The 14901-nt window shown below is 37.1% G+C and overlaps 2 protein-coding genes across 4 annotated transcripts in view; one reads left to right on the top strand and one right to left on the bottom strand.

Moving 5' to 3' along the window:
* LOC107598065 (calcipressin-2-like) overlaps positions 1–7500 on the top strand; it is an 82065-nt gene extending 74565 nt beyond the window's left edge. For all 3 annotated transcript variants that reach the window (XM_016289313.1, XM_016289315.1, XM_016289317.1), the window contains one exon: positions 5557–7500. In XM_016289313.1, the coding sequence (XP_016144799.1) occupies positions 5557–5711 (155 nt within the window). In that variant the 3' untranslated portion in view covers positions 5712–7500. The remainder of the gene's footprint in view (positions 1–5556) is intronic.
* Positions 7501–14207: 6707 nt separating this feature from the next.
* Positions 14208–14901, bottom strand: part of LOC107598064 (mitochondrial peptide methionine sulfoxide reductase-like) — a 78934-nt gene continuing 78240 nt past the window's right edge. The window contains exon 6 of the mRNA XM_016289311.1: positions 14208–14706. Within this exon, the coding sequence (XP_016144797.1) occupies positions 14536–14706 (171 nt within the window). The 3' untranslated portion in view covers positions 14208–14535. The remainder of the gene's footprint in view (positions 14707–14901) is intronic.

Raw genomic sequence — 14901 nt, 5'->3', positions numbered from 1 at the left:
TGTTTACACATGTTTAGGGTGAGATGAAAAGCCACAGACTGGTCCTAGAAAGAATGGTTTTCAGTTTGTTTATTTGTGAATCTCTGCTTATTGCATAATGCTGATAAAATGCTTGAGTTTGTGATTAATTTTGTAATAATGGAAAACAACTCTTTCCTTTGCTGAGTAGGAATTAATTTTAAGGACATTACATGACAGAATACCAATACTAAACAATATTAAGAAATGCAAATTTGATGACTTTTTGACTAATAACTACACTAAACAACATTCACTTGTCACATTAGATTCCGTCGTATTTGTAAAATGAAATCAATAGCAAACATAAATTGTCTGAGGATAAAACGTCATATTGAGTGTATGTATGCTTGTATTAAATCAATCTGAACTCAATTACAGGATGGGAGATCACACTCCAGAGATCAAGCTAGCATCTTGAGACACATTTAACAATTAATACCATGCTTTAAGTCTTTAAGCTACTACAATTAAGCGTGAATTTAGAGAACAGTACATTATTGCTATTGATTACCACTTAATTACCTGACAGAGGAATCTAAATGAAGAAAGTGCAGCACTGAACTGAGTTAAACAAGGCCTTATGTCTACAGCAGATGCAGTGGGAAAGGACAGATATATATATATATATATATATATATATATACCTTATTATATTTTGTTCTAAAATGGAGAGGAAACTTAATTCCAACCTAATGCAAAAATTTTATGAAAAGTAAAAAAATTTAAATCAAGTTCACAATAGTCAACAATATAAAAACATCAGGGAATTAACATTTTAGTTACATATTTTAACTAAAATATTTGAATAAAAGAAAAATGTTCAGAATTATGAACAAATCAAACTAAGTGACTCTGTTTTTGCTACTGAAGTTTAAATCAGAGATGCAAGATAAAGCATGCTAAACTAAATAATCAAATACAAGGCATGAAAAACACTGATGCCAATAAAATCATCACAAATATTCAATATATTGGCCAGCCCTAATTTCAATTTTCATTTTACATACCAGGCCATTTGACTGAGACCAAGTGATTGTATAAGAGTTGTGATACAAGACCAGTTTTGCCGCTTCAGTGAATCACAGTCTAAATGAATCGGAGATGTGCTTTGTGCTCTGACGTTTCATTGCCTTTAACTTTCAGTTTTGACCTTATGTGTCCATGTTGGGCTTCAGTCACAAAGCTGGTGCATGTTAATAGCAACTGAAGGCAATTAGGGAACAGAGGAGACGATACAAACGAGTGAGCAATCAACAGCACTCAAGTGAAACCATGTGGTAAGCTAAACAAACAGCCCATTCAGCTCAGGCACCTCGACTGCGTTAGACTGCTGTCGGATGGCAATAATGATTGTGGTTGTTGTGGAAGGAAGCTTTTTTCCATTGTTAAGCGTGTGTTTCCATACACACGTTTGTGTCGGAGAGGCTGCGTTTCCACACGGCTCGCACTGAAATTGTACAGTACAACAATACACGTACACACTCCAGCTCATTAAAGCAAAGCGCTTTTGTTGTTCCCTGCTCTGTTTACAAGGTGCATACCCAGCCGCCTCACCCTGAGAAAGCAAAAGCACTTAATGAAATATTCCTGCTGCATCTGTGGACGCTTAGATAGCAGAGCTGGAGCCAAGCATGTGTGCAGGGCCCAGAGAGGGTTCTTATAGCTACACAAAGCACAAGAACTATGGGAAGGAACACCTGTGAACCTGATCTGGGACATAAAGAGAGCTTACGCATTATACTTGCGCTGATTACAGAGCTCAAACTATGTGCTATATGTCTCTTTTTTTTTGCATAAATGTGTTGAGAACTGTCAGGCACAACAGTTTCTTCAAAATAAGGGCCAGGTTTCCCACTGTCACCTAAAAATACTTGAACCCAAAAGTACACGTTTCAGTTCTGATGTACATTTTTGAGACCATCACCTGTGGTGTAATTGCCCATAACTGGTCACTCTGGAAGCGCATTAAAATGATGTCAGGACAACACTGATTGCACCATGACAGATGGCTCTATGAGAACACAAACAGCTCCAAACCCTTCATTACAGACTATCCTGAGCTAAAAGGCAGCAGAAATTCATTCAAAAATATTAATTTTATGCTTTCAAGAACACTCACACTATCAAGAAATAATTAAGAGTTGTAATAATTAAAAAAAATACATAAAAATGCATTAAGTCTGATGTGGTTAATTTTACTACACTACTGTTCAAAGGTTTTGGTTCAGTACGATATATTTATTTATTTAATTTTTTAAAGAAATTATTACTTTTATTCAGCAAGGATGCATTTCTTTGATCGAAAGTGACAGTAAAGACATTTATAATGTTATAAGACTTCAATGTCAAATAAATGCTGTTCTTTTGAAATATCTATTCATCAGAAAATGCTGAAAAATTGCTAAATGCATAAGAGATTTCTTTCAAAAACATTAAAAATCTTACCGACCTCAAACTTTTAAATGGCACTGTATGTTCATTGTTAATTCATGTTTATTTATAATCATTAAATGGTGCAAATTTATACAACTTGAAATGTTAAAAATAAATAATCGAATTTATTAATGAATAAATAAATGCTGTAAAACTATTGTCCGTGTTAGCAATTGCAACTAGTATTCATGCTTCATGGATAAATATGTTACAAATGTGTGCCTTTGAGGGTACTGCCTCTTATCTGTGAAAAGCTAAAGGTACAATTTTTGAAAAAAAAAATTCAGTGCTCATCAAAATGTGTGGAAACCCAGCCTCTCTGAAAGGTTATAGTGCATAATGCATATGCATAACACTTGCATAATATCAATGGATCAAAGTACTGTACAGCATAGCTCCTCACTTTTTACTATTTGAGGGTATTTTCAAACACATTGGCAGATGGCTGACACCAAATACATGGCAATTTGCGTGAGTCATTATCCATTCACTGGCTGTTATTCAGTCTGCAGCTGTGCTTATCCGATTGGATCTGTTCCTTTGTACGCTCCTGCTTGTATGGCATTCTTGTTGCCATAAAGGATTTTTTTTTTTTTTTCAATCAGAAGAGGGGGTTTATTTTTGGGACGGTTGCTAAGGAATGCAGAAATTGTCATTTGTGTTTTTGGAGAGGAGGGCTTTAAAAGGATGAAGGGAAGTGTTTTGCCCCTTTCGAAAGAATGCTCTAAAAATACCTCACACCGTTTTCCTGCGCCGGCCCACTGAATCTACACTAACCGGACGAAATCCATCTGGTCTTTCGGCGGTCACACTCGCTCCCCACCTCTCTCCTTCTCAGCTGTTGGGTCTTCAGAGGTGCACGGCTGTCATGCACACACACATGGCTCTGGATGAGCGGTGCCCATGAATTGGAGGATAGAGCTGGGGAGATGTGCTCCGCATGCCAATGAGATCACTGCCGTTTTAATAAAGACTCATTTTTGCTGATTTATTAAAGATGGCTATGCAACATTACCACACAATCTTATGTTTTTATCCTCTCGTAAGGTTTCTCATGGTCTAGGAAGACTTTAAGGTTTCATTTCTGCGTTAATGAGCTTGATTGCTCGCTCTTTCTCTCTTCGGCTGTCTGACCCTTGACGTCAGTATGCAGCATTGACGTCATGCCCAGGTCTCGGGGAGAGGCTGGGCCCTCAGGAGGCTATGCAGGAGAAGAGGAATGCGAGGGAGATTGTAAATTTGTAGGAACATAGCTGAGGAATTGATTGAACGAATGCGTTTTGCATGAATAAAACATAAGACGCGTAACTGATAGAGGAATTAGGTCAAAACAGTGAGAAGATAAAAAGTTTGGATACACGCGTTTGCTTGTGTGCAAGAAAATATGAGCAGCACACAGGATAAAACGTAAGGAAAAAATGGGACTAGGGAAAAGACAGACAGCGTAAGCCAGAGATTTCCAGAAAAAATTAAGATAAGAGGGTCTTTAGAGTGTGCTGATCCTCTGGGTGACCACAATGCACTGCACACTCATGCCGCCCAAAGGCACAGTGGTAAACTTTGATTTCGCTTCCTGCTCTGTTCCATCCTGCAAACATACACACAGTGTATTCGTCCACTCGTGCAACAAGGATGGAGAGATGTAGAAAAGCAGCTTATCTCTTGTGAATGTGTGCAGTTCTAGTTTTAATTACCTCAAGTGTGGAAACCCCTCCAAACCCCTCTCTGACGGACAGGCTCTATGGATTTCTAGGTTTCCATTCCGGTAGTGTTACAAGGATTTTCAGCACTGGATATAGAGCACCGTTCCCTAATGGATTCTGTGTATAAGTTTAATAATGCTTGTAATGCTATGGATCATTGCAGGTTTTCTCTGGCAAAACCGCAATTATAGCCAGCCTAAAATAGCCTCAATCTTCTCCCATTGAGTTCTGGAGAGAGAGTGCCCTCTAGGCCTGATTGTTAGTGTTGCAGGATAAATTACTATAATATAGTATTTTCCCCTGCAATACTAACAATCAGACAGTTATAAAGTGACTATATAATGCTGCATTCCATTCAAAGTCTTAAGTTGAAAAATCTCTGCTTAATATTGCAGACTGAAAGTTAGATATGGAAAGAAATTACAATGCTAGCATTTGGTTTTAGGATGACCAATTAAAAATACAAAAAATATTTTAAAAAATGTTAATAATGCAGTGGGAAATTTGATAATCATATTTTATTCAATGTAGGATGTTGACTACAATGCAGTATAAGTAATGGTACAAGCCAATTAGAATTTAAAAAAAGTTTAATGCAAAAAATGCTGTAAAAATGTACTGTCTAGCTATATTTTATCATTTACATTAATACACACCAATAAAATAATGAACAGCATATACCTACACTACCGTTCAAACCGTTTTTGAAGATTTATATTTCATATGCGTTTCTATTGATCAAAAAATCCCGAAAAAATGCATCATGGTTTCCACAACAGCAGCACAGTATTTTTCAACATTGATAATAATAAGAAAAAATAAGAAGAATGGCTGCTGAACATTCAGCTTTGACATCACAGGAATAAATTACATTTAAAGATATTTAAATAAAGCATTCATTTTACATTCTAATATTATTTCACAATATTTCTATTCTTACTGTATTTCTGATCAAATAAATGCAGCCTTGGTGAACATAAGAGACTTCTTTCAAAATCAAATCATACCAACTTACTGAAATCATTTTAATTTATATAAAAAAGTAGTCATGAACAAATTCGTTTTGAATTAATTCAGTGGGATTTTGACAGTTTAGAGGAAATTAATCAAACTTTCTAAATTTTACTTGAAAAGCCATATTGTAATTCAAAACCAAAATTTACCAACAAATTTTAAAAACAGAAAATATTAAATTTCTCTCTAAATTATCCTATTAATGTGAGACAAGAAATAATTGTGAAACAATGGCCAAATAATGTGTAATGACTGCAAATCAATGTAATATTCCCAATGTTGCTTTATTTTATATCGCCAGCAAAATCTCTATAAAAATATTATCAGTATTCGATACATCAGCCAGAAACTCTCAAGCTGACAGATTCTTCTCTTCTACACACAGGTGAGAAGTTTGAGCTACATGCAGGCACAGAGTCTACGCCCAGCGTGGTGGTCCATGTCTGTGACAGTGATACAGATGAGGAAGAGGAACCAAAGAACAACCCTAAACCAAAAATCATCCAGACCCGACGCCCAGACCTGCCAGTCTCGCACTGAACTCTACAGCTCCACAGAGTCAGGAGGATTTATCCCCTCCACCATCTCCTTCACAGGACCTCTGCCACCCTCACTCAGAACCTTGTTAAACACACAACCAGGGTCTGAGGAACTCTAATACATGTTTCTCATTCAGCACACACATGTATACAATACTAAATGTGCTGTCACACAATTTTATTTTTATGTTGCAATACTCTGTGTTAAATATGGCCGCTCTCTGTAACTCTTTCCCAATCTGACTCTGTTGTAATGTCATCTGATCACCAGTTAGAGGCAGCATGTAACCGTCCCTGCTCTCACCTACATTTCTGATTGGCTCCTGGGCTGTGGCACATGATAGTGTCAGATGTGCTTACTGGCTGATAGCTGGCCACTTGGCTTTGCTCTTGCACCACAACTATGTACCATTTGTACCCAGCAAGCCATTAATAATATTACATTCTTCATAAGGGCATGCTAGCCGCTAAATGTGGCTAAACACCAGCGCTGCATGTGGCACCCTTAGAAATATATCTTCCCTAACAAATTTCTGTCAAATAACCCTAGTATGGCAAATGGTTCACTTTTGCAGAGCAAAAAGTGCAGACCACAAGAATCATTCTCTTCAGGCCAGTGCATGTTCTGGTAGCTGTTTCCCGCTGTGTATAACCGTCTCTGTGTCTCGCCAACAGTGTTCTTGAAGAAAAACAATGCTTTTCCAAACGATAAGCTGACATTTTGATCACACCTTTCAATGGAACCTATATGAGTTGCTTCCTCAATGTAATTTTTTTTTTCTTATGCCCTTTTCAAGATGGAAACCTTAAAGAACTTTTTTTTTCCTGTAAGCTCCCATTAGAGATTAGATGACATCAATGGGTAATCAGATGTCATTTAATGAAGTCTGTATCATGCACGGTTACTCGTTTCTAGAATTTAATGTAGTTGTCCAAATCCATAGCTCTCCTCGTAGTCTGTGAGACTTTCGCACACAAGTTCATTTCTAATCATGTCAAAGAAAACATGCACAGTAGGATGCTACTGAGACAGATCTTCCAAGTGCTATTACACAGTGGGTAACAAAAAGCAAACGTTACGAGGATGATGTCGACCTTCCTTATTCAATCAGTATCTTTTTGGTGTGCCTAACTCATTTATGGATTATTTAGCTAAAAAAATTTATTTATATATCTAAAGTACATAACATCATGGCATGCACACACTTTATCCATAGATTTGAGTCGCAAAGGCACTATAAAACCCGAATAGTCGGCAAAACATTAGTTAGTTATGGTATAAAGATTATATTATTTCTTCCAAGATATATAAATGTCACCCATCCCGGAAAGTACATCAACACTGTGATGTGTCATTAATGTAATCCTTGACTGACGCCCTACGTTGAAAGTATTATTGTACGAGTATGTTGTAAATTTAAGGAGGTTATCTGGCTTAAACATCTGTTGCTCAGTGTTCACGACTTGTTAAGGGTGGTAGCTATTTTTCACCATTTTTCCTCAAATCTCTGTTGAATTGGATTGCTCTTTGATCCAAATGCTGTAGGTTTGCAACTCATCTGTCTGTGTCCATTAGCCTGAAATAATGTAGAAATAATACACCCCATCCCCCTGAAGCAGTGACTCTTTCACTGTTCTGGAAACAGGGTACTTACTGCTCTCTCTTGACATCACCGTCTGCATTGTGACACACAGATGTTTCCTTATGCTACCACAGCCTCAAGCCTTATTTGATTTATTGCTCACAAGACGAGCAGTGCACACTCTGGTCCTCTTCTCTGAAAAAAAAATTAGGCATAGGATCAGTACACGTCAATAGGATAAATGTGTAAAAGAATGGGACAAGAGCAATATAACAAAACCGATACCAACCAACCGTCCACTGCCTTGGACTTTCCTTTCCAATTCATTATTGCCTGCTTGGCCAATCAGCTCTTCCCATATTCTCTCCTCACAATGACAAAAATCTATTGCAGTCTCACACGCTGCCAGCCTTCCTTACCGTCATGTAATTTAAGATTTTTTTTATTGTTCTGTATTGCACTTTCTTATTCACATGACTGTACACAGTATCACTCAGTAACTGTATTTCCTTTTATTTTTCATGTACTCCTGAAGACATGATATTATCTCTGTTCTTAAAGTCTTTGATCTGGAGTTAGTGTCACTGATGTTGGGAAACAATATCTGTATTGTGTATACTCGTGCAAGACCATTGGTGTTCTTGTCATCTACATGTGCGTCCTGCCTGCCGACACTAAGGAGACATATCTGTATATATTAATCAATAATATTTTTACTGCATTTTTGTACAAATATTCATGGTAGCCATGTACAAGTAGTTGAGATGATTCTTTGTTAGTATTAAAAAAAAAGTTTGGTTTTAAAATCGGTCTTGTCATTGGTCTGATGACTTGTGACGGTTATATGTACAGTATAGATAAATCAACATAAATGTGACAATTTAATAATATTTAATTATGGTACATGAGACACATGCATAGGCTAAAAATAAAATATATATTTTTGTGAAATTCACCAAAAAATAAAAATTGCCAAACAAGGTAATCGCCAATGCCCATAGTCTCAACATGGCCAACCATTGTATGTTTTATCGTCCTTGCCGATATATTGGTATTTCACTAGTTAACTTGAATTTTATAAGTACTGTGGAGCAGGGGCGGTGCCAAAGACTTTTGAATGCAGGTGCTAAGGGGGTGCTAGACAGAAGGAGCTGGGCAATTCAGGGCTCCAGACTCATTCTTCCCACTGGTCGCTCTTTTGCGATTAACTTTCTCAGTTGGTCGCACGAGCACATGATTTTTTTTTTTTTTTTTGCTACAACATGGGATTAATCAACGCATGCTGATAAACTTTTATCATAGTTTATAGTTATATGGAAACAGGTTATTTTTTTTTTTTTATATGAATAAAATAAATATAAGGAAAACTCGCCCACTCGATTTTGTAATATTCTTTAATTTTGTAGTCCGTATAAAAAGGTGCATTTCTATTAAAGGCACGTCCATGTGGAGACATCACCCTCGGCATTCGGCAACTTTATCTTTGCACCCGACACTGACTCAGAAAGCACTAGTTTATTAATAAATAATTAAAATGTCTTCTTTCCCCCCCCCGACACATTCAGAATCATTTTGCCGGTGCTTTGAGGGAATTGCTTTATGTGCGAGCTTGAGCGCGGAATAGGCTATAGCCTAATACGCCTGCCTATATAATTAAAGGATGGTTAATATATTATTATAATAATCAATTTAATATAACGTGCAACTAGTTGGCTAGAAAAAATCTTTAGTCGGGGGCAGGCCTACTTAGCAGAAGGAAGCGCTCCATTTTTTAAATAAAATGCTATAATGACATTACGAAAAGTGCAACAGCTGCAAATCACGTTGTTATTGCATTGCACGAGTTAATTAATTCTTAATTATCTTAATTAAATCTTAATTATTAAATACAATAGGCTATAGCATGTATATAATTGATTCCAAGAAAAAATCTGTGGGGGTGCTATGCCGGTGCTTTTGTCTTTCTTGGGGGTGCTGAAGCATCTGCTAGCCCCTCCCTAGCGCCGCCCATGCCATGGAGTGGGATGTAATAGTCCATAAAACTGAAAAGTCTTTTTACTTTTTGACACGACAAAGAGTCCAATAGAGCCACGAGTTCATCCTCAAATCTTCATTAACTGACTGCACCCCGTGTTAAAAGAATCACATTTTGTTGCTTTTGCATGCTGCAGCCTGTAATGAAGACAGACAGTTTTTGTTTTATCCAGCTGTATTTACTCAGTGCAACTTATAACATCCAAGTGTGATTATTTAAATGTAGTTATTTTAATATAGGTGATTCTTTTCTATACCCACTGTATATTTTGGGTGGAGAGGGGAGCATTTGAGTCGCGTGTAGACCAGAAACTGACGGTTGCAGCTCCGTTGGAGAAGAACTGAAATCTTAAACCATTTCAGGTGACACATAGCTCATATTTCCGCCGCTGTAGGTTACAGAAACCACTAATAAAACCCTGCAATACAGCAGAGAGGCTCTCTCTCGCATTGCATGACTTGACAGACAACTAGTTGTCCAGTCAGGTTCCGTTCACACAGCGCGGGCTTTCAGAGAATGCGATTGAGTCTTGAAAATGTACGGGTAAATAACCGTACTGTGAACGTAACCGTATTAAGGACTCAAATACAGGTCTGACAACAGTATTCTGCTGCTGTGCGAACGTGGCCTTATAGAATGTAACGTCAGTTGTCACACCCGTAAATAACTATCCGTTTTAAGGACTTTGCCACTTGTTCTATAATAACGAATTAAACTGCCTAACATTCATCATTACTTATAAACAGCGGTATATTACCTTTGTGGACAATATCGCTTCTTCCTGGGTAACAATATGATTCAAGACGATCTGAAAACTGAACACCTGTACGTTAGGCCTGATACGATGTCCGATTCATTTAACGAATCGTTCATTCGATTCTTTCCTGTGAATCACGGGGACCGGTTCTGAAAACTGAATCATTCCAGTGATTCTCGGGTCAACAACTCACTGTCTCACACCTTTACTCAACCGAGGACAACCCTTACACAGCTTAATGACAAATACGTAGGAAACGGATTTTACCGGAACGTTTTAATCTATGAAATGTGCCATACCGTGACATTTGGAACCACGTGATGATACAATTACATCGTGCAGTTTTTGAATCGGTTCTTTGAAACAAAAGATTCGACTAGAGGATATGAGTCGTGCTTAGCATCACTATTGATACATTTTAATAGTCTGCCCTCTAATGGAGTGGCATTGACGCAACGGGCTAAACGGAGCAATTTAAGAATTATTTTTTAAAGTATATTACTGTTAACAATTTCTCATTTCCTGACCTTCTATACTCTTTGAGATTCGTTTGGAGCCAGAGTCTGCGCAGTAGTGTCGTGAGGTGGAGCCGCGGTATCAAACTCCCGCCCAAACTCCCGAAGACCCAATCAACCATAACGACACGCCCCGTTTTTATAGCATCAAATTGCTAGCTAAAATCAAACTTATCACAAAGACGAACAATTAAACATATATCAGCGTGATAACAACTACCTTAAATGACCTTAAATCTTTCGGAAAATTGTATTGGAAGTCTAATTTTTATTTGTATTTTTTTGACTCAAGTCCCATTCGTTTCCATGGAGAGGGCGGGGTTTATGACCTGTACTGCAGCCAGCCACCAGGGGGCGATCAAAGAGCCCGCAGCTTCACTTTTCAGGACGTGTGAGGCACACCGGGTCAGATGGATCAGACACTTTAGATAGAATAATGATAACATGACAATGATAATGACATTATAATATATTTGAATTAGGTGGCCAATGCCAATGATCAAATGTGCTTTTAAAGTTGAGATTCAGCAGCTTACAACAATAACCAAAATGTGTACACTTGTTTTATTACTTCAAGAGAGAAAACATGCATAAACCACAGCTACTTATGTCCCAATTTATCTTTAAGGATATTCACTGGTGTTTATTTCAAGGTTGAGACGATTATTATTTTAGAAGAGCTAAATTATTTTTTTTAAAGTAAACCTTTAACAGAAGGCATCATCTCAATAATATAAATAAATCTCCATTTGATACACATTGTATACAATTTGACCCATTTTTATAATGGCTGTCTGCAAATGCAGTTTCACTATCCACCTGAAGATGGCAGTCATACCATCTGTTACTGCTAGTGCTAACTACTCAAACCTTAAAAGGAAACTTAGGCCTGGTTTCACAGACGGGGTTTAGACTAAACCAGGATTAGGCCATAGTTCAATTAGGAAATTTATTTTAGAAGAGCTAAATTATTTTTTTTAAAGTAAACCTTTAACAGAAGGCATCATCTCAATAATATAAATAAATCTCCATTTGATACACATTGTATACAATTTGACCCATTTTTATAATGGCTGTCTGCAAATGCAGTTTCACTATCCACCTGAAGATGGCAGTCATACCATCTGTTACTGCTAGTGCTAACTACTCAAACCTAAGAGGAAACTTAGGCCTGGTTTCACAGACGGGGTTTAGACTAAACCAGGATTAGGCCATAGTTCAATTAGGAAATGTAAGTAATTTTTATAAATGCGCCTTAGAGAAAGCATTACAGGTCTGCATCCTGAGACAAAACAAAGGCACTGATATATTTTAAGATCAGTCAGTGCAAGTTTCTTTCAGTTGAAACAGCTCAGACTTACATTTTAGTCTGGGACTAGACTGAAACCGGGGTATACTGTTAAAACTAAACTAAATTTCAGCTAAATTCCACATTTATCTCTGTAGCGTTGAGACTAGGCTGCAATAAAATAGCGATCAATCTCATTTAAATATGATGTAATTTGAATGTCATTATATTGCATTATGTAAGCAAGAATCCCAGTGCTTGCCTTTTTAAAGTCAAAATATAAATGAAAAGCCACCACAACTCCTGATAAATCACACAAGCAGGTGTGTATGAATAATAGAAGCAAATAGCAAATCGTTTTTTTAATTTAATACCTTTTGGTCATGTGACCATCAGGCATTGCATATTTCTTTAACCTTTAAATTGAAATATATATATACTTTTGTGACCTGAGTCACTAACTTGGCTAGTCCAAGTAAACTGTGTGTGTGTGTGTGTGTGTGTGTGTGTGTGTGTTCCAGGCCCAGGTTCCAGGACCGAAGTGCGTGCGTCACTGAGTGTCCTTGTTTCACAGCATTGCAGAAAGCAGCCTGTTAGAAGCTGTGCCAGGCCAGGTTCCTGAGCAGCAATGCCAGTCTTGCCCAGAGAGGCCCTCTTCGAGTGTGGCACAGGGATAGGTGCATGGAGCGGTAGCCACCTGCTCAGAGGATTAGCCAAAAGCACACAGCCCCACCAGAGACCCTCCATAAACACCAATTGCTTTCCAAAATACCTATTTTTGCTGTGAATACTGAAGCATTTGTTTCTTTGGCTCACTATTTTGAAGAATATCACATTCGCTCTATTTTGAATAACGAGTTTTGGTTGCTCTCATTTTTACATGTAAGCTCCATTGTGCTTTTACGTTTTAATTGAACATATTAATGGTTCTGTGCCTTAAAAAATCTTATTATTTTAGTTTTTTAAGTATTTATTTTAGAGAGAGATATTAAATTATTCCCATAATAGTTTTATTTGGAAATATAAGGTGACAAAAACTGTCTGTAAGGAGTGTAAGAAAAAAAAGAATTCTAGAAAAATGTCCTGGCAGAAAATTGACAGTACCTTTTCTATTAAGTTTATGGACATTTTCTTTAACCCTAAAACACAACAAAATAGAGTGCTGCAGTGATGACGTATTTTTGTAGGTCAACCTGGAAGAAGCATCACCCTGGTTCCTTCAATAAAAACAGGATTTTTCCATTGGCTTTTGGATTACTGGAAAAAATGAACTCTGTGACCGACAAAAGTTTATAATATTTACACATTTTGTTCATCACAATAATCTTCCCAAATGAAGGCAATTTTTATGAATTTTAAAGCCTAAATACAATTGTGAAATGTAAAAAGCTAAACATAGTTAATAATCGAACTACACAAAGGTCACGACTTCAACGTCAGCACCATAACACTTTCAAAAATGCATTTTCCTTGGGAGTTTGAGTTAGAACAGTTTGCAAAAGCGCAAACACAGCTATAAAGAAAACTAGTTTGTAGATTAGTTTACCTGTTTGACGCAATGACATTAATGTCCCCAACAACCTCTGTAGTCCCATTTAGCCACTTGTTAGCACCTGCCTTTTTCAAGACAAGTAAAAGCTTTAAAAATCACAATGGGTATTACTGATGTATTTTTTGTTGTAGAATAAAATGTGAAAGTATATTGAGTTTGTGTTAACCACAGACATTATTTCAGGCATTTAACCAAAAAGAAAAAAAACTAAAACAAAAGCCATGTATATGAATTTTGTGTTTCTTGTTTTGCTCCTTTGATTCTCAAAGTGACAGCACTGTTGACTTGCATTCTATGAATCACCAAGGACCATGGATCCAGCTATAAATCATCTTTAATGTTCTACTGAAGCAAGAAATTCATCTACATCTTGGATGCCCTGATGGTGAGTAAATTAACAGCACTTTTTTTGGGGGGGTCAACTATTCCTTTAACAATACTTTTTTTGCATTAGGAATGCTAATTGGTTTTCATGCACAGTTGTTTGTGCCATCAACAAAGGGTTTTGTTTTTCACAGCGTTCCTGGTACAACATACACAGATTCTACTGTGTGTGAATGTAAGAGGCTGTGTTTGTTTGTGTGGGACTGCAGTCAAGTCTTTAATTGAGGAGATGAAATATGCACTGACACTTTTAGAAAGGGACGAGAGTGCTTGTTTGCGTGGCTTGGATGGAAGGAATCACATAGGTAGCGGACAGATGGAAGGATGAATAGATACGTATGCGAATCGAACAGACAGATGGATCTAGAACAAGCACACAAACGTGAACCCACAATCATGCCTGCCATAGACAAGAATGTGTCCTTTTATTTAAATCTCAAGTACACAGTGGACCCAAAAAGTATATAGGCACTTAAGCCACACTTAATGTACGCATGTCATTGCATTACACGGAAAATGTCAGTTGATTTTGTTATCAAACGCATTGGTCACATTATATATACTATACATTAAAGCATTATAAAGCAGTTGTATTATACAGTTTTTATTTATATCCAACAATTTCATGTAGGCCTGGGTATTGCAGTGGTGATTGCTTCAATTAAGGCAAGTTAATATGAATGTGTCTAACCAAAGGACAGTAAAAGCACGCTAATTTTTACTCTTCAGCCCTATTGGGCAGGAGACCCCGGTGCCACCCAGTCCACAGTAGCCGTTGGGGTTCTTGCTGAGGTACTGCTGGTGATAGTCTTCTGCATAGTAGAACTCCTTAGTCATTGTTATTTCTGTGGTGATGGCTCCAAAACCCTCTTCAGTCAGCATCTGCGACAGAAGGCTATTTATGATCTATATATAGTGCCATTTAGTGTATTTGAGTGCATTTTGCCTGCAGAGATCAGTGTATTTTTGTTGTAGCCTTAAAGTAAGTTCCTCTTTTAGAATATATATATATATATATATATATATATATATATATATATATATATATATATATATATATATATATATATATATATA

This window comes from Sinocyclocheilus grahami, unplaced genomic scaffold (genome assembly GCF_001515645.1).
Source record: "Sinocyclocheilus grahami isolate Dianchi unplaced genomic scaffold, SAMN03320097.WGS_v1.1 scaffold244.1, whole genome shotgun sequence".
NCBI classification, from domain to species: Eukaryota; Metazoa; Chordata; class Actinopteri; order Cypriniformes; family Cyprinidae; genus Sinocyclocheilus; species Sinocyclocheilus grahami.
The sequence above is the reverse complement of the archived record's forward strand: the minus strand, read 5'-3'. Positions and strand labels throughout refer to the sequence as shown.